The following is a 25,491-nucleotide window of genomic DNA, read 5'->3' as shown; positions in this document are numbered from 1 at the left end:
GATCACTGGATTGTCTGGTCCAGACTCGACCCACCGACCAGGAAGAGACATATTCAACCATACCCCTTTCTAGACCTGTATCGGCCCCAAACATGGTGGGAAAAACGTATCCAAATATATCTGCCATGCCGAAGATTTAGTTACACAGACAACGAAACATGCCATATTGTAAAATCTAAAGTACAATTACAATATTTGACTAAGAGAGTATTTGTTGTGTTCTGTCATGGAGACATTAAAATACATAAGTGTGAGTATGCTTGTGCGTATGTGCGTTTGCATGTGCATTTGTTGAGTGGGTGTACTGCAGTACTCAGATCGCTTCTTAGATATTTGGGGGCGGTGGGGTAGCCTAGTGGTTAAGGCGCTCGCTCTTCACGCCGAAGACCCGGGTTCGATTCCCCACATGGACACCATGTGAAGCCCATTTCTTGTGTCCCCCGCCGTGATAATATTGCTGAATTATTGCTAAAAACGGCGTAAAACTTAACTCACTCACCCAATCTCAGGTATTTGGCCTTAAACGTTATATAATCTTTTACGTTCAAGTGAGTCTTTTATTTGTTTTAGGCCGCTTTTAACAGTATGTGAGTTATATCACGGTGTGCCAGTGTGACATGATGGGTGAGTGAGTTTAGTTTTACGCCGCTTTTAGCAATATTCCAGCAATATCACGGCGAGGGACACCAGAAATGGGGTTCACACATTGTGCCCATGTGGGGAATCGAACCCGGGTCTTCGGCGTGACGAGCGAACGCTTTAACCACTAGGCTACCCCACCGTCCCTCCAGTGTGACATGGGAGGGAAGCTTGAAGTGGTGCAGGTCTCGCCTCACTTGTGAAGACCACGAGGGTAGATGGTGCTTATTTGCATAGAAACATGATCAGGAAGAATCTGAGTCGAGTCAAAAAATCATTTACAACATATACAGGAAATTAAGACGCCATTTAAATGTAGAGTGATCTACGGTTATAACGAACTAAAATTAGTGGTGACTTCGAGTTCGGTATAATCGTAATTTTCTGTACACAGAACAAAAACAGGTATCGTGATTTAAAAAAACATTTTGCATTTGTATGAATCTACTCGATCTTCAGTATAAAACCTATGTCCACTGGTATTGCGTGATCCCTAACTTACTTAGCTCAGTATAGAACATGGATATGACAGCAGGGTGACTCTGGAATATCAACCTACGAAGGGAGGTGATCTCACAAATAAACATACATGCACTTCTTTAATATTCATATCTACAGTGCATTGTTATGCAACTAGGTGCTGTAGGCGTACTCACTCGACAAGAGTGACTAGTCGTATTTACAGCAGACCTGCATACTGTATTTTGTCGCTATTTGAGGTGAGAAAAAAGATCTAAGGCAAAGTGCGATCTTCTTATTAACTTAGTGTAGGAGCAGCGGCTTATCCAGCTCATGATACTTCTTTTGATGTCCGTGGTCTCTACAAAGGAGCACCCACTATCAATTAGCCAAGATTAGTGGATTAATAAACAGCTTTTGTAACACGAAGGTAACTTTGAAGCTATCACGAATATTGAATTTGACAGTTAGTTCTCCGAGCAACACGTGTAGCGCCCGACAGCTCCCGAGTCGGCGCCTTTTGATGTCAGGGATAATCTACAGCTTCTATTCTTCTCCCTGTTGATGTGGATTATCCTGAATGGCCGTCTACTGGAAACGAGTATGTTCAAAGAATGTCTTTATTCCGCCAGGTGGATGGTACTGCCTTGACAGGACGAGCTGTGCCGAGAGATACACAGTCATGCGAGACTTCATGAGCTCCAGAAATTGGCCTCGACATCGGAAAGGTTAGTTGACGTTGACATTGTAGGTCATATTCAAAGATCGTCAGTCTCCGGCGGCTCGTGTTCAAGATCGCCAATCTCCGGCAGCGCGTGTTCAAGATCGTCAATCTCCGGGAGTAACTTGTTTGAGTGGCATTTAGAAGTTGGTGTGATGAACAACGAGGAGAGTTATGGATATACAACTTCTTTAATATGATATGAGCGACGTTTTGGTGTAGCTACAAACAGCTCGTGTTAAGATCGTCGATATGACGTTGGGTTTATTCATAACGGGTATCATTCCAAGACAAATCTGAAGCTTCAAGTAAAGGTCGTGTTAAAGATTCCGAGATTTGACACAACCGAAATATGATAAGTTAAGAAGGAATATGCAGGGATCAAGATTTTACTTCGAGAGAACTGTTTGACTCATATTAATGCTGTTATATTAATTGCTTCTCGTGGAGATTTAGGAACCTGTGAAGATACGGGTTAGAATTGGTCTTTAGTAACCCTTGATTGTGGTAAGAGGCGACTAACGGGATCGAGTGGTCAGGCTCGTTGACATGGTTGACATATGTCATCGTATCCCAGTTGCGTAGATCGATGCTCATGCTGTTGATCACTGGATTGTCTGGTCCAGACTCGATTATTTACAGACCGCCGCCATATAGCTGGAATATTGCTGAGTGCGGCGTAAAACAACAACAGCAGAAAGAGTTCAGAACTGGTCCAAGAAACCATTGCGTGTCGAAAGAGGTGACAATACAGATCGGGTTGTCAGACTGGCTGATGGCGTGTCAGCGTCCCCAGAAAGCGAGACAACGTTCGAAATTAATTAATATGACGTCGGTCCTTAGCCCGAAGCCAACTGGAACCACTCGGACCCACAATTTTTGTTTTCTGCAGGTCCTTATGGCCGACAGCTTATTCATTCCCAGTAACTAAGAGTATTATTTCCAAATTAAAATATAGGGCCTACAAATTCTGATCTGGACCCACAACTTTTTATGGTCCTTAGGGCCTGCAGCTTTTCAGGGTTAAGGGCAAACACTGCAGCGAGGATAGTTGCTCAAAGTAACGCCAATGGATGGTCTGGTCCATACTCGCGAATCTTCAGACCTCCGTCTCACAGCTGAGATATATCTCAGTTGTGGCGTTTAACAAAGAACTCACAGTCGTAATGGCTTTAGTAGCTTCCATAGGCCACCCGACAAAATCACCCCGCCCGGCAACTTCACTCCACCCGGCAACCTCATTCCCCCGGCCACCTTACTCTACCCGAAACACTACTCCACTAGGCCACCTTACCCACCCGTTAATCTTATAACACCCGACTACAGTGACTGGGTACACTATTTGATCCAGTCGTTACAGTGTCTGATTTGGCTGCTTGTGTGACATCAGACCCGGACTGGGGGCGGTGTGGCCCAGTGGGTAAAGCGTTCGCTGTTCAGCCCGAACCCCTAGGTTCGATTCCCCCATGAGTACAACGTGTGAAGCCCATTTCTGGTGTCCGTACCTGTGAAATTGGCACATTGCAAAACGCAGTGTAAATCTTCATTCACTCTTACCTTGACGTCATGGTAGTGCGCTGTTGCTGTCAGTTTGTCTGTCCTGACTGGGGGAGGTGGGTAGCCTAGTGGTTAAAGCGGTCAATCGTCACGCCGAAGACCCGGGTTCGATTCCCCACATGGGTACAATGTGTGAAGACCATTTCTGGTGTCCCCCGCCGTGATTTTATCTTGAATATTGCTAAAAACGGCATAAAACCATACTCACTCACTCACTCACTCTGTCCTGACTGGACTATGTACAGGGGTCACCGTGATATAGCTGTGGTGTTTTACCCTGCGGCGTTAAACAATATTCACTTTGGTGAATGGTTACGGTGACTGGACTCCGACGAACGTTCAATGAAAACCGTCAGTTATGATCATGTGATTATTAAACACAAGATGAACCCAGCCCTTCCCCACTTTTAAATTAAAAAAAACAAAAAAAATAAAAATATATTTTTACAATCAGTTGAAGGAAAAATTTCATTAATACTTAAAACAAGTAATCATGCTTTAAGCGAAAGTCTGTAAAGAAGGTTCGGATTGCTAACAGCGGGCTAAAGCGCATGCCCTCTCTGAAGTTTTCGCTTTGATGATCTTGGCTGTTTACTTCATACTCCCGACTGTTATGACAGACCCGACCGTAACTCTTTTCTTTCCCCAAATAAAAGAGGTCAAGTTGTACATGGCAAGCTTCTTCCCATCATATCAGACTTATATCAGCCGACACTTTATGAATTCAAAGCCCACGGAACATGTTTGATACATCCCCACCGACCTTTATCTCGGTATCTTCCGCCACACGGACCGAGATTTCAGAGGTCAGTTTGGGTAGCTCTGATGTGCTGTGCGGAGTGTGTAATACCCGTCCAGACGTTGTTATGTTGTCAGCAGGCGACTCCGGTTTAAAGGAAGAACCGGCAGTAAATATAGGGTCGTATTTATTGACAGGAGAGTCTTGTTTACAAACAGGCACATCACTGGCACTCAAGGAGCTTCTTCAAATCCAAATATACTGTAATCTGAGAGTTACCTGCCCTTTGGAACGTCTGAAATTGAATTTTCAAATAAGCCTGTTAATAAATTAATAAGTTAATAAGCTTGTTGTAATAGACAATAATGAATAGTTTATTCAACTCCACTTTGAACTGGTAGGTTGATGAAACCTATCAGTCACTGGTCTGTCTGCTCCAAGAAGCTAAAGTCAGACTGAATAAGATAAGATAATATATAAGATAATTCTTTATTGTCCCAAGGGAAATTTCTTTTGCATCATACGTTCTCCAGTTTTTCTTTCATAAAGCAGCCATACATAACATTGCAATTGGTAATCATGAAATAATCAGGATATAAATACATCAATTTAGTACACAAACATAGATATTGAATAGAATTTGGACAATTAAAAGACAAGTCATTCACTGAATTTGTCTAATGCATCTAATACTAGCTGGAACAAATGAGTGGCGAACCCTGTTTGTTCTAAAAGTCGGCATACGCAGCCTGCGTCCAGAAGGTAATGATGAATATTCCGAAAAGAGTATGTGAGTAGGATCGCTTAAAATTTTGTATGCCTTTTTATAAATTTGCTGCTCATAACAACTGCCTATACTTTCGATAGGAAGCCCAATAATTTTAGACGCAGTGTTTACGATTTTTGAGAGTTTGTTTTATTCTGGACAGATAGGGTTTCCGAACCAACTCAAGAAATTAAAGTTTATGACACTTTGAATAAAGGTTTTGTAAAATAACATCATGATAGTTTGGTGGATTTTAAAATGTTTCAGCTTCCACAAAAAATGCAAGCGTTGTTGTCCTGTTTTATATATTTTCTCAGTGTTTTCGTTCCAGGAGAGTTTCGAATCTAAGACAGTACCCAAATATTTGTATTCAGTTACTCTTTCGACTTCATTATCTTCAATATTTACAGCATTTAATGTTGACTTAGCTTTTCTAAAATCTATGATCATTTCTTTGGTTTTTTTGCACATTCCAAAATAAAAAGGTTGATTTACACCATTCTACGAATTTTGAAATTTCAGCTCTGTAACTAAGTTCTGATTCCCCAATAAGGCCTACCAATGCAGCATCATCCGCGAATTTGACTGTAAAACATGTTTCTGTGTTGGATACATAGTCATTGGTGTACAATATAAACAAAATTGGTGAAATAACGCAACCTTGTGGAGCGCCAGTTGATGTGTTTACAATTGATGATTTCACATTATTAACCTGTACAAATTGTTGTCTGTTAACTAGAAATGAATTAATCCATTTGATGATGTTAGAATAAACATTCATTTTGAAAGATTTATCAATTAACAAAATTAACAAATACGGTGTAACATTCACTCACATGTTCTTACAACAATGTCGTGCTGTTGTTGCTTACGATATTTATTGCTGTTTCAGCGTCAGGAATCTTGTCATGGGACCCGGAAGAAAATCCATTTTACTTTCACGCAAACATGGTGTAAGTATTGATATATACTCATGCCAATAATTGTTGTCACCCCTGTCAATTTGTTTATTGGAGAGGGTGTGTGGGGTTGGGGTGGGGAGGGGGGTGACAACCATTATTGGCATGAGTATAAATGGATTCAGAGAATTGGCGATTTAATCGCAGAAATATAGGTGTCGCAGATGCATCTTGGACGATAACGGGTCCTCAGGAATCTAACAATAATGACCCCTCAAAACGTCATGTCAACAAACAAAATCCGAATCTCTCATGAGATGACAGTAAATATAAATCAGCTTCGAGAACACTGGTCGCACTTTCACGGCAACCGGGGCGATGGGGTAGCCTAATGGTTAAAGCGTCCGCTCGTCACGCCGAAGACCCGGGTTCAAATCTCCACATGGGTACAATGTGCAAAGCCCACCGGTGATATTACTGGAATATTGCTAAAGCGGCATAAAACCATACTCACTCACTGCAATCGTGTATGTTCTGTTTCAGGATTGTGCCGTATTGTTCTAGCGACTCCTGGAGTGGGGCCAGAAACTCGTCATCAAGAGGTAATTATATGTATTTATATATGTCCAAATTCTCTTTAATCTCGAGGTTGGATTCACGTGGATACTAAAGCTTGGGATTTGTTTCATAGGTGACTTTGCCTTCATGGGTTCCCTGATCCTGGAGGAGGTTGTGAAGGAGCTGCTCAAGAAGGGGCTGAGGAACGCCAAGAAGATGCTGGTGATGGGGAGCAGGTCAGTACAATACTAGGGACAGGTCAGTACAATACTGGTGAACAGGTCTGTACAATACTGGTGAACAGGTCAGTACAATACTGGTGAACAGGTCTGTACAATACTGGGGAGAGGTCAGTACAATACTGGTGATCAGGTCTGTACAATACTAGGGACAGGTCTGTACAATACTGGTGAACAGGTCTGTACAATACTGGTGAACAGGTCAGTACAATACTGGAGAACAGGTCTGTACAATACTGGTGAACAGGTCTGTACAATACTGGGGAGAGGTCAGTACAATACTGGTGATCAGGTCTGTACAATACTGGGGAGAGGTCAGTACAATACTGGTGATCAGGTCTGTACAATACTGGGGAGAGGTCAGTACAATACTAGGGGCAGGTCTGTACAATACTGGTGATCAGGTCTGTACAATACTGGGGAGAGGTCAGTACAATACTGGTGATCAGGTCAGTACAATACTAGGGACAGGTATGTACAATACTGGTAAACAGGTCAGTACAATACTGGTGAACAGGTCAGTACAATACTAGGGACAGGTCAGTACAATACTGGTGAACAGGTCTATACAATACTGGTAAATAGGTCTGTACAATACTGGTGAACAGGTCTGTACAATACTGGTGAACAGGTCTGTACAATACTGGTGAACAGGTCTGTACAATACTGGTGAACAGGTCTGTACAATACTGGGGAGAGGTCAGTACAATACTGGGGAGAGGTCTGTACAATACTGGTGAACAGGTCTGTACAATACTGGTGAACAGGTCTGTACAATACTGGGGAGAGGTCAGTACAATACTGGTGAACAGGTCAGTACAATACTGGTGAACAGGTCTGTACAATACTGGTGAACAGGTCTGTACAATACTGTGGAGAGGTCAGTACAATACCGGGGAGAGGTCAGTACAATACTGGTGATCAGGTCTGTACAATACTGGTGAACAGGTCTGTACAATACTGGGGAGAGATCGGTACAATACTGGTGAACAGGTCAGCACAATACTGGTGAACAGGTCTGTGCAATACTGGGGAGAGGTCGGTACAATACTGGTGAGAGGTCAGGACAATAATGGGAAGAGGTCAGTACAATAATGGGAAGCAGGTCAGTACAATAATGGGAAGCAGGTCGGTACAATACTGGTGAACAGGTCTGTACAATACTGGGGAGAGGTCGGTACAATAATGGGGAGCAGGTCAGTACGATACTGGTGAACAGGTCTGTACAATACTGGGGACAGGTCAGTACAATACTGGGGAGAGGTCAGGACAATACTGGGAAGAGGTCAGTACAATATTGGGAAGAGATCAGTACAATAATGGGGTGAGGTCAGTACAATACTGGTGAGAGGTCAGTACAATAATGGGGACAGGTCAGTACAATACTGGGAAGAGGTCAGGACAATACTGGGAAGAGGTCAGTACAATATTGGGAAGAGGCCAGTACAATAATGGGGAGCAGGTCAGTACAATAATACAATGGGGTGAAGTCAGTACAATACTGGTGAACAGGTCTGTACAATACTGGTGAACAGGTCTGTACAATACTGGTGAACAGGTCAGTACAATACTGGTGAGAGGTCAGTACAATAATGGGAAGAGGCTAGTACAATAATGGGGAGCAGGTCAGTACAATAATACAATGGGGTGAAGTCAGTACAATACTGGTGAACAGGTCTGTACAATACTGGTGAACAGGTCTGTACAATACTGGTGAACAGGTCTGTACAATACTGGTGAGAGGTCAGTACAATACTGGGAAGAGGTCAGTACAATACTGGGAAGAGGTCAGGACAATAATGGGAAGAGGCTAGTACAATAATGGGGAGCAGGTCAGTACAATAATACAATGGGGTGAAGTCAGTACAATACTGGTGAACAGGTCTGTACAATACTGGTGAACAGGTCTGTACAATACTGGTGAACAGGTCTGTACAATACTGGTGAACAGGTCTGTACAATACTGGTGAACAGGTCTGTACAATACTGGTGAACAGGTCTGTACAATACTGGGGAAGAGGTCAGTACAATACTGGGAAGAGGTCAGGACAATAATGGGAAGAGGCTAGTACAATAATGGGGTGAGGTCAGTACAATACTGGTGAGAGGTCAGGACAATAATGGGAAGAGGCTAGTACAATAATGGGGAGCAGGTCAGTACAATAATACAATGGGGTGAAGTCAGTACAATACTGGTGAACAGGTCTGTACAATACTGGTGAACAGGTCTGTACAATACTGGTGAACAGGTCTGTACAATACTGGTGAGAGGTCAGTACAATACTGGGAAGAGGTCAGTACAATACTGGGAAGAGGTCAGGACAATAATGGGAAGAGGCTAGTACAATAATGGGGAGCAGGTCAGTACAATAATACGATGGGGTGAAGTCAGTACAATACTGGTGAACAGGTCTGTACAATACTGGTGAACAGGTCTGTACAATACTGGTGAGAGGTCAGTACAATACTGGGAAGAGGTCAGTACAATACTGGGAAGAGGTCAGTACAATACTAGGGAGCAGGTCAGTCAGTAAAATACCTGGAAGAGGTCATCTATACATCAAGGGGACAAGTCAGTCAGTACAATACAAGGGACAACCAGTACAAAACTATATGGAGAAGGCAGTGAGATGAGGTAGGGGCAGGTCAATATGAGCCACCACTCCGAAATATGAACGCAAGGTAACTAGATGACAATATTTAACCATGTTTATTGTGTCTCATGTGCCAAATCGACCGCTGCCATGAGGCATTAGCGTAAAACAACATTTAGTTCCCCACTCATAAACCTGGATCTCCCGACAGCGCTGGGGGCACAGGTGTCTTGCTTAACCTGGATCGAATGGCGAAGGTGGTGAAGGACCGCGCCCCAGGGGTGGAGGTGAGGGGAGTCGCGGACGCAGGGTGGTTCCTGGACAACGAACCCTACAAGGAGAGGCACTGCCGGGACGCCTACACCTGCTCCCCAACAGATGGCATCAAGAAAGGAATCGAGTAAGTCTGGTAAAGGGACAAAGGGAGATAACTCGTAGTTAAACACCTATAATAAGATATATTTGGCTTAAATATTTCAGTATATTTCCTGTCAAATTAACATGCCACAAGTTCAGTCATCGTATATTTTCAAAAGATATTTCCCGATTCTGGGTCAGACTTTCAATCTTCTTGGCAATCTCATTTGAAAGGGAACTGTCAGAACTCGTATTCATAAGTTGTCTCCCTTGTGTTATTCATGATTCGCAAACATCCATCAAAATTCTTTGTTATGGTTTATCCCGAGATATATGTTTAAACCTCGGTACACAAATGCCATACCTTCTTCCAGGTTGTCGCCAGTGCAAAGAAATTGAAACGACACAATAAGATAATCTTCTTCCGATTCTGTATTCCCGTATGAATTATAGACCTTTTGAAAAAAAGAACAAAATAACTATTTCAGGATAATATTATTTTTGAATATGCCTGATCTAAATGCAAATATATTCGAAGTGACGTTCAACTTTGTTCATATATACACAACCTATAGCACTGGCATGTTTGTACTCCTACAGAAAACCAGGAACTGTTATCAAACTGTATGATTGGACTGGGCATGTTGTCAGCTGCTTTATAGCTATTTTTCAGAGACACCATGTATAATCTATTATAGATCTTGAACTTCAAAGACTGTTTCAGTACAAAGATTTTATCAATGTGTCTTTGGAAGTGTGGCCCAAGTTTTCTCCCTAAAATGGCTACATGTTGAGACGGGAAGGGCACCGTTTTGTAAAATGATGCTTGAGTAGCAACAGCAACAATACCACTGATAATGATGATAATCCGCATATCTAAATTTTCGCCAAGGTCAATGGACAGTGTGCAGTCAAATAGCGTTTTCAACTCCCTGGGGAGTATACAACATGTACCCGTCACATTGCAGATACTGGCATCCCCGTCTACCCGAGGACTGTATAGCTAGACACCCTTCTGAGGTATGGCGGTGCTACTTCGGCCATAGGATATACCCGTCATTGAAAAGTAAGCCTGTCCCCTGCCCTTGATTTACCCACCCCGTCTATCGTTACATGTATTGCCAGCAGTTGTCACTTTTTGGTAGGTGTGGTGGAGTGGCCTAATGGTTATAGTGTTCGCTCGTCACGCTGACCTGGGTTCGATTCCCCACATGGGTACAATGTGTGAAGCCCTTTTTTGGTGTCCCCCCGCCGTGATATTGGTGGAATATTGCTAAAAGCGGCGTAAAACTCACTCACTCACTAGTGTGGGGTAAAATACATTTGATCTAATGGTCCGCTACAGCTACCACTAATTGTCATGGTTTACAGAATTGCAGACAAACCTATGTTTTAAATGGGGACGAGGGTGGTTCAGTTCTGTAAGGCGTAGCAGCTAGCCGTGCCGAGTTCTGTCCCTTAGGTGTGCCAGGCCCCAGTAATATTGAACTCGAATCCCAAATACTAGGTTTCGTGGCACTGTACCAGTCCATTTGGCAAACAAACTGCAAACGGGCTCAGATCCTATATCCTATTAACAAGCTGCCGCGTAACTGAAGTAAATTCCAAGCAGTGTAGAACTACTCACTAACTGTGTGGTACACTCGCGCGCCAGGGTATATTTTACTGGTGCTTCTATGGCGTCTTTGTTGAGGTACAACTCATTCGTGACCGACTCGTGTTATTCCGGGACAAGCCGAATAGCGACTCGTGCCCCTCTGGGAGGATTTCATATTGGCGCATGAACATCAGAACTACTTTAAACAGGAACGATAACTCAATTCTTCTTTGATTCCAATGGTACTTAATATCACCGAAGTAATCATACATTGTATTGCTGTTTGTGTTTTGTTAAGAATTAAACCTTTTTGATACAACTAAAAGAAGGGGGAAAAACTTATTTGTTACAGACTTATTCTCACGTAATTATTATCAGATGTTCACGTTATATTTCCAAATATATTTCTAAATAGGATTTGATAATCACCATAGGGATTTGTTTTATTAATTATGTAAATAAAATTTATAAAAGCTACATTAAATCCCAAAGCAGAAACTCAAAAATGACTTTAAAATATTTCTCAAGCTGAACATTCGTGTAACCTTGCTGTCATACCCCAAGTGGAAATTTAAATGAATTCGCTGATAATATATGAATGACCAAAAAAAATGTCAGACTAAAATGTTCCCAGAGATGTGAAATATAGAATCTATGCCCAATGTTAAAGATTAAAGTTGATCAGTTACATGCAGATATATGTTTTATATTATTGTTTTGAAACTCGAAGGGATTAATAATTACATTTCCCAAAATGTTGGAAGCGCACGTACAATCTCCATAGCAAGCCCGCAAGATCGTCAGAAATACCCTCAGTTGGACCAATGAGAGCCGTTTTGTCAACACACGCACGTGCGTGTATTTGAATCTCTCACCGTCAATCGCATGATTCTTATCAAAAACTTTCATAATAGGCAGCAAAATCCTGTTAGCTCAGTTCTTTGTACTTTCAATATGACGGTATATATTTTTGCCTGATTATTTAAACAATGACATAATGCCATAAACGATTTAAGTACACAGGATTATTTTTACCAGAGCACCGCGTTCTGATTGGTTTGTCGTATTTTCGCACATAACAAGCATCGAGAGGGGAGCGAGTCTGCTTGGAGGTTACGGAAAGAGGCGAGTGGTGACGAATGAGGTACAACTGTGTGGAAAGTGGCCGATTGTGTTTCTTGTTTAGCGCACTCACCAATATCCCAGCTATATGGTGGTGGTCTGAATCTGGACCAGTCAATCTAGTGATTAATATGAGCATCGATCAACCCAGTTGAGATACAATGACATGTATCCACCAAGTCAGCGAGTCTGACCACCCGATCCCGTTAGTCGCCTCGTACAACAAGCATGGGTTACTGAAGACCGACTAGTCTTGTAGTGCTAGCCCACTTATATACCAAGCCTCAGTTGATCATGGGTACCATACTCAGACTGACCGTCCGATCCCGTTAGTCGCCTCGTACAACAAGCATGGGTTACTGGAGACCGACTAGTCTTGTAGTGCTAGCCCACTTATATACCAAGCCTCAGTTGATCATGGGTACCATACTCAGACTGACCACCCGATCCCGTTAGTCGCCTCGTACAACAAGCATGGGTTACTGAAGACCGACTAGTCTTGTAGTGCTAGCCCTTTTATATACCAAGCCTCAGTTGATCATGGGTACCATACTCAGACTGACCACCCGATCCCGTTAGTCGCCTCGTACAACAAGCATGGGTTACTGGAGACCGACTAGTCTTGTAGTGCTAGCCCACTTATATACCAAGCCTCAGTTGATCATGGGTACCATACTCAGACTGACCACCCGATCCCGTTAGTCGCCTCGTACAACAAGCATGGGTTACTGAAGACCGACTAGTCTTGTAGTGCTAGCCCACTTATATACCAAGCCTCAGTTGATCATAGGTACCATACTCAGACTGACCACCCGATCCCGTTAGTCGCCTCGTACAACAAGCATGGGTTACTGAAGACCGACTAGTCTTGTAGTGCTAGCCCACTTATATAAGACCGACTATTCTTGTAGTGCTAGCCCACTAATATACCAAGCCTCAGTTGATCATGGGTACCATACTCAGACTGACCACCCGATCCCGTTAGTCGCCTCGTACAACAAGCATGGGTTACTGAAGACCGACTAGTCTTGTAGTGCTAGCCCACTTATATACCAAGCCTCAGTTGATCATGGGTACCATACTCAGACTGACCACCCGATCCCGTTAGTCGCCTCGTACAACAAGCATGGGTTACTGGAGACCGACTAGTCTTGTAGTGCTAGCCCACTTATATACCAAGCCTCAGTTGATCATGGGTACCATCCTCAGACATTGTCACAGGGCTTGTAACTCAAATATAAACTGTCATCATGGTAAATATACTGAACATCATTGAAAACGCACCAGTCTAAAATTGTCCATATTTTCATCAAGATGGATTTCAGCATGACAATGATCAATGAATATAACTAACATGAAGTCGAAGGGCATGTCCAGTTGAAAAAATGCTTTAGAAACAAATTCCTATCCACAGTATGACTCTTAATTCCAAAATGCATCAACAAGCAGCCCCGCCATGAAAAAGCGCGAATTTCATTCTGAAATCATACTGACTGTGACATTAAAAGCAGGTGTACGAGAAACGATTCTCATTCCTTCACTATCGATTGTGAAACGAGGACAGAGATGCCGAGGTTAACACCTCACGAAAGAGAACGTGCACTAGGCATGATTCAGGTTTGCACCAGCAGCAGGGATATTGCTCGACAACCTGGACTTGGCCACTCCACCATCGTTAGGCTTCATAGACGACATCAGTAGGCAGGCAGTACCCGTGACCTTCAATGACCTTGGCAACAACGTGTTACGACGCTCCATCAGGATCGCCATATTGACCTTTTCCATATCAGTGATTGAACACTGCCGACTGCCAGGACTGCTGCACTAGTTCCAGGTTGACGTGGGGGTCATCAGCGCTGACTCCATGCGACGCGGTTTACACGCTACAGGGCTCCATGCTCGACGTCCTTACGTTGAACCAATTCTGACTGACAGACACCGTAATGAGCGTATACAATGGGCTAGCAGGCATTTTCAGACAAGGTTACAACAGTGGCATGGTGTGGTAGTCACTGACGAGTCACGTCTTCATCTACGTTTTGCTGACGTCCGATTACGTGTTTGGCGTAGACGTGGTGAACGTTATGCTGATGAGTGTGTGGTTCAGACAGACCTTTGGGAGGTGGGAGTGTCATGGTCTGGGGTGGAATAAATTACAATCACAGGACTGCCTTCATGTCTGTCAAGAGAGAGTTAATGCCCTTTATTACCGCGGGCAGATTCTTCAGAATCACATCGTATCTGTCTTCAACCACCACCAAGATGTCCATACTTTTCAACAGGACAACGCACGGGCACACACAACAAGACTTTCCATTCAGTATCTGGCCCAGCAACACATCCAGGTTATTCACTGGCCAGCACAGTCGCCAGATGTATCCCCCATGGAGCACTTTTGGGACGAAATTGGTCAAAGTCTTTCGCAGCAACAACAGATGCGAAACATCCGGGAACTTGAGGCTGCACTACTGCAGAAGTGGAATGCCATCCTCAAGAACTCTATTCAGACGCTTCTTGACTCAATGAGGAGACCCCACGTGTGTTTGGTCCTTTCTGACTGTGACCCGTGAAGATCCGGGGTAGAATAGGTCTTCAGCAACCCATGTGCTTGCCATAAAAAGGCGACTATCTTGTCGTAAGAGGCGACTAACGGGATCGGGTGGTCAGTTTCGCTGACTTGGTTGACACATGTCATCGGTTCCCAATTGCGCAGATCGATGCTCATGCTGTTTATCACTGGATTGTCTGGTCCAGACTCGATTATTTACAGACCGCCGCCATATAGCTGGAATATTGCTGAGTGCGGCGGAAAACTAAACTCACTCACTCACTCACTCACCTTTCTGACTGTGGAACATTTCAATGAATGAGCGTCTTTTCTGTGTTGTTGTTTTTGTCAGTCGTCCATCTGTTATTATCCACTCAAAAAATATCAATTCCTGACAGGTGCTTTTAATAATCTGAACTTTTATAGGTGGTGCGTTTTCAATGATGTTCAGTATATTATCACTGACGGGGTCATAGCGTTATATACAAGGAGTTGTATAGGGGTATATACAGTGAGCATTGTTGAATTCGTCCTGAAACGAACTCGTTACCCCCTTTTCCTATATACAGCGCTAAGGGTTAAAGACCCTGTCAGTGATAACATTTACCTTTGTACTGGTTTGTTTGTTTGCGTTACAAGCCCCTGTGGACACAATATATACTCATGCCAATAATGGTTGTCAACCCGTTCAATTTTTTTGGAGAGGGATGCGGGGTGGGGTGTGTTAAAAAGGGGTGACAACCATGTTGGCATGAGTATATATACTGACTTCAAACCGATAAAATCTTGCTTTGTGAGTCCAAAACGTCTGTCGCTTCAGAGTCTTTATTATATAGTTATTAAATAATTCAGAAAAACTTAAAACCTAGATTAAATAGTCATGAAATAATTTTTAAAAAACTTATGAACTCCATAGATTAAATAGTCATGCATCCGGCTCTGAACTTATCAGTCGTGTTGCAACTGTGTTGCAAACAAACAAAACTATTTCTGTGATACAGCAAGAAAAACGTGCATGAAATGTAAGTGTATTTCTTCCCTAACAAGGCTGTATATGTTGTTAACGTCGTTCCGCATCTCTCCAACAGCGCCAGTTTTCATCATCCAGAACCTGTACGACGCGGCCCAGATCAAGGTGGATAATGTATTCGAGGACAAAGGTCGGGGGTCAGATCTGTCCAATGACCAATGGATGTATCTGTTACAACTGGGCGAGGAAATCAAGGAAACGCTCATGAATGCATCGTACGTATACCGAATACACAAGCAGGGCAACCAGTCTTCAAAAGAAGACTTTTGAAAAATGGAGGAATAATGGTGGCATGGCCAGTGAAAGTGTGATCCGATTTCTGTTGTCACCTCGTAGTAAATACATCACGATATCTAGTCTCTACTGGGACTGTAACCAGGTGATCAAACCACGTGATCGCTAGCAAAATGGTTGTTCATTGAATCGGACACTTGGCATTGCCCTTAATGTTAGTGATACTTGTTATCTCCAGAATGATTAGTTTTCTCTTGTTAGAATTAACACACGTGCAGCTATATTAATTAATTAGTTTTGATGAGGACTTTGGTGCTTATTCAGTGCAAAAGCGCGTGTGTAGAGATTCTACCAAGTGTTTATTTCACGGTGATTCGGGGTAAGAAATGGTCCCAGGAACATATTGTGTGATCGGACCCGATGGCTTGGTCACTGGAACGCTGTTCATAATATCAATCACTGGTTTACTTCGTCCAAGTACAGGGCGGTGGGGTAGCCTAGTTGTTAAAGCGTTCGCTCGTCACGCCTAAGACCCGGGTTCGATACCACATGTGTACAAAGTGTGAAGCCCAGTTCTGGTGTCCCCGCTTTGATATCGCTGGAATATTGCTAAAAGCGGCGTAAAACCATACTCACTCACTCGTCCATGTACGTACTTTTTTTTTGAATACTGCCATTGAGAAGTCAATCACCAATCACACAAGCAAGTGTATATATTTCATTCATGTTAGTAAATAAAATATCTTTTGACACAAATCGTCATATTAGTAAGTGTTCTTAACGTTGTCCGTCTCGCCATTGTTTCAGTGCCGTCTTTGCCCCAGCGTGTGTCTCGCACGATGTCCTCACGAAGAGGTAGGTTAAAATCATTCGTCACCACTCGCCCCTTTCCGTAACCCCCAAGAAGACACGAGTCGCCAATCGGCTTGTCCGGAATAACACGAGTTGGTCACGAATGGGTAAAAATGTGTCCTGAGTGAATGCCCCGGAGGAATAACAATCACACACGCACACACACACCCTTTCACACTCATACACACAGAGAGAGTACCCCTTCTAATTATTTCTTCCGGGTAGACCCAACATCTGCTCCAGTAAACAACGGATCAGCAAATAATCCAGTTTCACTTTGGTGCCATGTTCGACCAATTGATGAAATTATTCTTTAAACAAGTGTACACATTTGAGGCAAAAGATACGACGACGTTGTGTTAGGAAAACACAAAATATCATCAGTAAAATATAAACCTGGCCACAGTCTCTGAGTATTCTAAATATGTCTTGATCTGGAGACCCGTGAATATCTGGGCCCCGTTCCTCAAAGCGATCGTAGCGCTACGACAGTCGTAAGTCTATGTTAAAGTATGGGAGTTACGATCATCTTAGCGCTACGACAGTCGTAAGTCTATGTTAAGGTATGGGAGTTACGTCATCTTAGCGCTACGACAGTCGTAAGTCTATGTTAAGGTATGGGAGTTACGTCATCTTAGTCGTAAAGTGTGGGGAGTTACGATCATCTTAGCGCTACGACTGTCGTAAGTCTATATGATCGATCATCTTAGCGCTACGACTGTCGTAAGTCTATGTTAAAGTGTGGGAGTTACGATCATCTTAGCGCTACGACTGTCGTAAGTCTATGTTAAAGTGTGGGAGTTACGATCATCTTAGCGCTACGACTGTCGTAAGTCTATGTTAAAGTATGGGAGTTACTATCATCTTAGCGCTACGACTGTCGTAAGTCTATGTTAAAGTGTGGGAGTTACGATCATCTTAGCGCTACGACTGTCGTAAGTCTATGTTAAAGTGTGGGAGTTACGATCATCTTAGCGCTACGACTGTCGTAAGTCTATGTTAAAGTATGGGAGTTACGATCATCTAAGCGCTACGACTGTCGTAAGTCTATGTTAAAGTATGGGAGTTACGATCATCTTAGCGCTACGATCGCTTTGTGGAACGGGGCCCAGGGTTAGAATTGGTCTTCAGCAACCCACGCTTGTCGTAAAAGGCGACTAACGGGATCAGGTGGTCAGGCTAACTGACTTACTTGACACATGTCATCGCATCCCATTTGCGTACATCGATTCTAATGCTGTTGATCACTGGATTGTCTGGTCCAGACTCGATTATTAACGGACCGCCGCCATATAGCTGGAATATTGCTGAGTGCGGCGTAAAACAACAACAATCCAACCAACTTGATCTGGGACACGGAAGTGGTAACATTGTTGAGATTCCTGTGTGACAGTTGACATCTCTTCACAGTGTGGGGTAGCCTAGTGGTTATAGTGTTCGCTGGACTAGAGGTACGCCCGGGTTCGATTCCACACATGGATACAATGTGTTAAGTCCATTTCTGATGTTCCCCGCCACGACATTGCTGGAATATTGCGGCCTAAAATATAAACTCACTCACTCTCTTCACAGTGAGTGGCACAAGACCAGCATAGCAGGGGTGACGTTGGCACAGTCTATATTCTGCTGGGAAGAGAGCAACGCCGGCAAGCGACAGTGTGGAAAATCTACCTCAAATAAAAGAAAGTAAGTGAAGAATTTGAAATGGGTAAAAATGGGTACTTTTCAAGTACAACCTTATGTTTGGAATCACTGTCCGTTTCAGTGAACGGGAAACGTTTCCTCAGGGAGCGTTTTTTTTCAGATTGGAGTAACTCTATAAATAGAAAGATATCGACGGTCTTACATTGTACCAGGAATACTGTTTTGAAAGAGAGAAGTCAAAATTGCATTACACTTCGGTGAATGATAAGCACTTAATTTATGACCGTTCATAATTTATGTGTAGGGGTGATGATGATTTTTTAAGGGGGTCACCCATGTTCTTGGGAGCTAGGTAGTGTCATCAATTTTATACACACATACTAGGGGGTCATCAATTTTGTACATAAAATATATTATTTAAAAAATTATGCTAAGAACAGATGGTAAATTTTAGGGTAAACATAGTACAAGCTTTGGTACATCACATGACCCACCCCCACCACCACTTATTCCCTCAGCAGGGTTGTACATTTTTAAATATAATCCTTCAAGCTCGATTATCCAAAACAAATAAGGTAAAAAGCAAAATAGCGGTGAAAATGTAGGATTCTATTTGTTGGTGTAAGTCCCAAAAACTTTCAAAGTAAAATTTTCCCGTACCAAGTTTTTAAACGTAGTATTTTTGTTCTTTTAAATTTCGGCTGAAGGGATGGTGTAAATCCAGCTAGGGTCCATGCATGTAGCAAAAGTAATGTAAGTCCCCATGGCTCCTAGTATGGTGATCTACCTTCAGTTGTTGGCGACCTATAGCCAGTGTTTTATACTGTATTGTCTTCTTTAATTGGAATGTTTTAGCTTTGTTCGCTAGTTTTATATTATATCTGGGAGTATCTACTATTTTTACTGTCCATCGTCGACAGGTTTTAATCTTCAACATATTTTCACTTTTATTGTATGAATTGTTTTCGTCACGATATGGCTGAGATATTGCCGATGTTAAATATTAACTCACTCACTCACTCACTATTTGTTGGCCGGCGGAATTCGTTACTAATATATTTACATTGTTTTGTCAGAATCAGCCTGTTAGGAGTCAATGAAACCCCTCTTGCTGACGAGCCTCCATCTGGGTCAGTCTATCAGAGACGTCGACAGAAGAACCGGAAGAAGAGGAGGCGAAACAAGAGGAAGAGGAGGAAGAACAGAGGTATGTGGGCTACCTGTCTGCGCCTAGAGTGAGTGAGTGAGTTTAGCTCTGCAATATTCCAGCTATATGGCGGCGGTCTGTAATTAATTCGAGTCTGGACCAGACAATCCAATGATCAACAGCATGAGCATCGATCTGCACAATTGGAAACCGATGACATGTGTCAACCAAGTCAGCGAGCCTGACAACCCGATCCCGTTAGTCGCCTCTTAAGACAAGCATAGTCGCCTTTTGTGGCAAGCATGGGTTGCTGAAGACCTATTCTACCCCGGATCTTCACGGGTCACTCTGCACGTAGAATGGTAAACAAGTATTAGTGAATTTGAATCTACTTAGAATCTGGGATTCGAACCCACGTTCGAACACACTGGTTTCCGTACTCCTAAGTGATGCAACTCTGCACAGCGACTTGCGGTAGCTTAAACAACTGTACCAACCTGCCGCCAAAGATTGCCCAGTGTCTTATGCTGTAATATATTGCGTAAGTGACTGTGTACCTGGGTAGCCATAGTAATTTTTGACAGCAAATGAAAATGTATATATTTGTATCCCCATATTGAGATTTTTATGGACTGGAACGAAACCCTCTTAGACAGCTATCTGGAAGCAATCGTTGCTTCTGAAGTGAGTAAGTTTAGTTTTACGCCGCTTTTAGCAATATTCCAGCAATATCACGGCGGGGGACACCAGAAATGGGCTTCACACATTGTACCCATGTGGTGAATCGAACCCGGGTCTTCGGTGTGACGAACGAACGCTTTAACCACAAGGCCACCCCACCGCTCCTTCCTTATAAAAAACGAAGCTGATCAAAGCGGCCCTAGCTTTCCATTCCCCATAACATATATGTATCCTTTTTCTCACCAGGTCGCAATGGAAACAGAGACAAAAGAGCCGCCAAGAGTAACTGCAAGTCCCATCTGATCGACAGTTGTCCATGGCCCCACTGTAACTGTTCATGTCCCAAGTGCCCGTGGGCCACGATGGCTGAGGTGAGCCAGTACTTCATGAAGTCTCTGGCTGGCGTCATGGGGATCGACCCCAAGAAGATGCAGAACGTCAATTTGTGCGGATACTGAACCGTTCATCTGAGGTTCCAAACTCAGGCTTCTTGCTTTGACAATATGTCGTGCGGAAAGTAGCACACCACATATACCTCCATATCTCGCGATATTTAGCGAGACCCAGACCGGTCCAAGAGCCTTGCTTTGGAGCACGACGCTATTAAGGCGATAGTTTCTGGAAATGAAAGACTCCTTTAGCCCTATACATGTTGGCACGGACTACGATATTTCGAATGTGTCGTTAATGGTTTATATCAGAACGTGTGGCACTGTGAAAAATAGTTGCAATAATCTGAGGGCAGCATTGAACGTGGAGCCAAGGGTTTTGTTATGAGAAGAATATATTGCCATATTGATGATGAGTTGCAATGCAATCACAATCTCATTAAAATCAAATCTTTTATTCTGATACCAAACCACTCTCTGTAAAGATGTTTTGGCAAAACCAGCGAAAGTATATATACCACCCACAGTATCAACCGTTCCTGAGCCATCTGCACTACACGGCTTTATTTGTTTGCATTCGGGTTTCCTCGACTAGATTCGTATTAACATTCAGGGCCCAGATTTTCGAAGCTCTCTTAGCGCTAAGATAGTCGTAAGTGCCATACATTAACATTAATTTTCGACTATATTAGCGCTAAGAGAGCTTCGAAAATCTGGGCCCTGGTTCCCTCGACAAGAGTCGTTTTGGAGATCCACATAAATCAGATAACATTTACTGAATGCATTGAACGTGTGCACGTATCACTCAATCGTACTGAAAATAAATACCAGTCAGACAAAACATTTCTCAGGCAAGACTTTAATGAGATCTTTATGTTGAGTGATTCCGCGTCGGACTAAAAGATCTGATTTTAATGAGATTGAATGAAACCTGTAATTCTCTTTGTATATAATGTCACGTGACATGGCATTCATGTTGATTGGATATTGTGGTATCGTGACGTCACTCCGATTTTGAGTGTTGATTTGCTGGCTGCAGTGACGTCTTTTGTTGTGTTCTGTTCTCATGCGCGTTCATTCACATATAACAAACTCCGATCTACCTCCTGGGTATCAGAATGTTCACTATAGGCTTCAAGTTCTGCTATTGTTCGTACTGCGGTTCATGTTTTATGTGTTCTATTTTCAAAAAGCTACATTCGATACCTTATTCAGAGTAGGTTCAAATTAAAATTGGAATAATCAAATTAGTTACCACTTGTTTAAAAGTTTGACTTCGATGATCTGTCAAGATATTTAACGAAATGAACAGGCTATGATGTGTTATTTTTACGAATCTGTTAATTTGTTTTGATAATAATAAACTATAAAATCGAAGATCTTTAAACGAAGTAGACAAGGTGGTGAAATCACACCCTATGTTTTCCAAATTACGTAATCTGAAGATTTCGGAATGGAAAATGAGCGAAAGTACAGGTCAAATTATAATACCCTGTATATTTTATTCTCTTCAAAATGGTCGAGAGGTTTGAACATAAATTCTCAACAAATTTTGATTATTAATTTTGTTTAAATTATTGTGTTTATATTGACAGAGACTCTAAATGAGTTGCGTTTGTTAATATGTTGTTTGTTTTTTGTTGGCCGCATAAAAAGGCATTTATTTTTATTTTTTATTTCATTATATTTTTTGTGCGTCAGCGGATTCGTAAACCTAGGTAACGGTTAAGTGGAAGTACGTTTATGTCGAGTGAGATGTATGAACACATTGAAGAAGGGTATCAGTCCGAAGCCTTTCCGAGAACCTTACGTCAATCATGAAAACCCGAGAACTGTAATCCAGTTCGATAGTGTGTCTCTATATACTGATGGACACAAGTAAGAGAACGCATATAAACGTAAGCATTTGCCTGTGACACCATATATGTAACAAGAATTCGCCTGGCAATGCAATCAAGTAGTTCTAATGGTTTACTCACGGGCTGGTTGTGACGTCATGAATGTCGTCATATCCTGTTGTTAACAATGCATACATATTGTGACGTATTAGTGCTTAAACTGACCAATCACCTTTGAGAATGTGAAATACACGTGTTGCATTAAAGGAAAAAAGATTAAACAAGAGGGTTTTCCCTTCCTTACAATAGTAAAAATAAACTGACGTTCAAAAGAAAGTACACACTGATTCTTTGGTAAAATATGTTCTTAAAAACAGCATTAATATTTAAAAAGTGTTTTGATTCTGCCTTATCACGAACATTGTGCAAGGGTTTCCAAAACACCACAGATATCGTAACCAAATGTCGTACCCAATTACAACATTGCTAGCAAAATATTTATGGGGGTTTTCTTTGGGAAATATTCCTAAAACACCAGGTGTGAACTTTGTTATGTCCGTCAGTATATATGGCTAGCATTGGACAACTTAACACTCTAAATTCACAGGCTTTCCGAAATGCTTCCAAACCGTTGACTAAATGCTGTTGTAGTGTACAGTGGTAAGACAATCCGTATTTGTGACTGTGTTTCTCATGTCCTTTACGATCTTAAATTGTCGTTCTGCTAAAGTTAGTTATAAATATCCAGTCAATACGTCCTGTAACGAATTTCTTGCGTCGAAACAAAATGCGCGTGAGGATATACGAAGAAGGGAGGTAACTCTGACCTTTTCGGATCTATTTCAAGATCTTTACACTGATCCAAAACACTAGATGTGCTCCGAATATAGCTCAAAGGCGATCTAACGGAACCATTTTTGCACAAAATTCATTAACAGTAGCCAACTTATTTGTTGTCTTCACAACCAGATATGGGTTCATTTATAGTCAAGATTTGACATTCTTCCGCCCACTCAATCACTCAGGAGCTGACCTGGAGATGATGAAAACTGGGAATAATACGAATATAAATGTTGATACAGAGAACTTCATGTGAACAGTCTGAAAAATACATTATTGTGCTATCGTCGTTTTCAAAAATATGAAATACCTTGGGGGATTTGGAATTTCATTTCGGAAAAAAATCCGATGTGTAAAACAAAAGCACCATTTGGTCCGTCTTTTGTATGATTTTCGTCAAGGCATCGCCCTTTTCATCCATACATCAAGTATGTACAAGGATGCAACACTTCCCTAAGATATACTGCTCAAAAGAAGTTGAGGACCACCCGGAAACAGTAGCCATGGTATGACAGGTGACTGTAGAAGTGTGAAGGAATCGGCAGGCATCTTTCGAGTAGTGTTCCATCTGTTCAGGAAACGATACCCAGGTTGTGCTGTATAATGCCTATTGTCCAATGTTCATGGTAACCATGGCAACACGATGTCACGTGGGCAGGAGGCCCTGTATTTTTCACGTTACGGGTATCGAGATTTACCACGAGTTGTATTACATGTTTGTTGAGATGTCAGTATTGGATTTGTAGCGCTTGTATGAGTCTCTGCAGTTAAGCTCTGTTACCATGGTGATCTTGACAATTTGGCACCGTCATTTTGTTTGGTTTGTCATTCTAAAAATTGCATGATTTTTTATATTGTGAAAAAGTATAGACCTATTTGATATGACATCCTATCGTTTTTAAAGAGTATTTAGCACGATACATTTACTGGAATCATTTGAAATAGTTATCACATGGTCCATAAACTTGCTTGCAGAGAATTGCAACATAAATTAGTTTCTCATCCACGGGCGCTGCCGTGCATCTTCAACACACTGCCTTTTGTTTGTCTTGTGGAGGAGCGACTTCTCGGAGTGTGCGAGAAAGTGCGTGATTTGCCCCGATATTTGGAGGGCATATTTTCTATTTTCGTGATATGTGTTTCGAGTTTGTGTACGTGCATATTATTGCATTATATTTCAGTACATAAAGTCTGAGCTGTGAATAGTTTTTGTAAGCAAAGTGCTATTTTAATCATTTGACACTAACCATATGTAAGGTTATTGATAACACAGACCTGTTGATACAGTACCAAAGACGTATAAAACTGCGCGAGAATGTTTGCCTTGTATTTTTTTAATGAATAATCGACTTTGGTTGAAAGTCCTTATTTGCGAATAGCCAAGCCACAGCATGATGGGAGCTACCAAATTCGATCAACACATTATTGGGAATCGAACCTGGGTTTCATGGTGACGAGTCATTAACAACAGAGCTACCCATTCTTCACTTGATCGTCATGGCAACTCGATGTAGAATCAAACTTGGTCGCTGTATGGGAAGGCGACACGATGCCTATTGTGCTAATGTACCTGGAACTCCAGCGCAGAGCCGGACCCGTGAAGATCCGGGTTACAATAGGTCTTCATCAACCCATGCTTGTCGTAAGAAGCGACTAACGGGATCGGGTGGTCAGGTTCGCTGACTTGGTTGACACATATCATATCCCAATTGCGTAGATCGATGCTCATGGTGTCAATCACTGGATTGTCTGGTCGAGACTAGGTTATTTACAGACCGCCGCCATGTAGCTGGAATATTGCGGCGTTAAACAACAAACGTACCAACCGTTTTGGAATGTTCACGCTAACACCAGCAGTCAGTGCGTACTTCATAAGCAATATTTACATAATTCAAGACCTATGAATAAGGTCCGGGTTAGAATGAACCTTCAGTAACCCATGCTTGTCGTAAGAGGCGACTAACGGGATCGGGTGGTCAGGCTCGCTGTCTTGGTTGACACATGTCATCGGTTCCCAATTGCGTAGATCGATATTCATGTT

At 42.4% G+C, this 25,491-nt stretch overlaps 1 protein-coding gene across 1 annotated transcript in view; it reads left to right on the top strand.

The window, feature by feature from the left end:
* LOC124287658 (palmitoleoyl-protein carboxylesterase notum1-like) overlaps window positions 1-24,770 on the top strand; it is a 42,150-nt gene extending 17,380 nt beyond the window's left edge. The window contains exons 3-13 of the mRNA XM_046724163.1: window positions 1,731-1,826; window positions 5,774-5,834; window positions 6,324-6,382; window positions 6,472-6,574; window positions 9,383-9,571; window positions 10,497-10,594; window positions 15,884-16,040; window positions 16,867-16,914; window positions 18,484-18,597; window positions 19,632-19,762; window positions 20,630-24,770. Coding sequence (XP_046580119.1) covers window positions 1,731-1,826; window positions 5,774-5,834; window positions 6,324-6,382; window positions 6,472-6,574; window positions 9,383-9,571; window positions 10,497-10,594; window positions 15,884-16,040; window positions 16,867-16,914; window positions 18,484-18,597; window positions 19,632-19,762; window positions 20,630-20,841 — 1,268 coding nt within the window. The 3' untranslated portion in view covers window positions 20,842-24,770. The remainder of the gene's footprint in view (window positions 1-1,730; window positions 1,827-5,773; window positions 5,835-6,323; window positions 6,383-6,471; window positions 6,575-9,382; window positions 9,572-10,496; window positions 10,595-15,883; window positions 16,041-16,866; window positions 16,915-18,483; window positions 18,598-19,631; window positions 19,763-20,629) is intronic.
* The last annotated feature ends 721 nt before the right edge of the window (window positions 24,771-25,491 follow it).

Source organism: Haliotis rubra, unplaced genomic scaffold, assembly GCF_003918875.1.
Source record: "Haliotis rubra isolate DU_JTF1 unplaced genomic scaffold, ASM391887v1 Scf403, whole genome shotgun sequence".
Lineage (NCBI taxonomy): Eukaryota > Metazoa > Mollusca > Gastropoda > Lepetellida > Haliotidae > Haliotis > Haliotis rubra.
The sequence above is the reverse complement of the archived record's forward strand: the minus strand, read 5'-3'. Positions and strand labels throughout refer to the sequence as shown.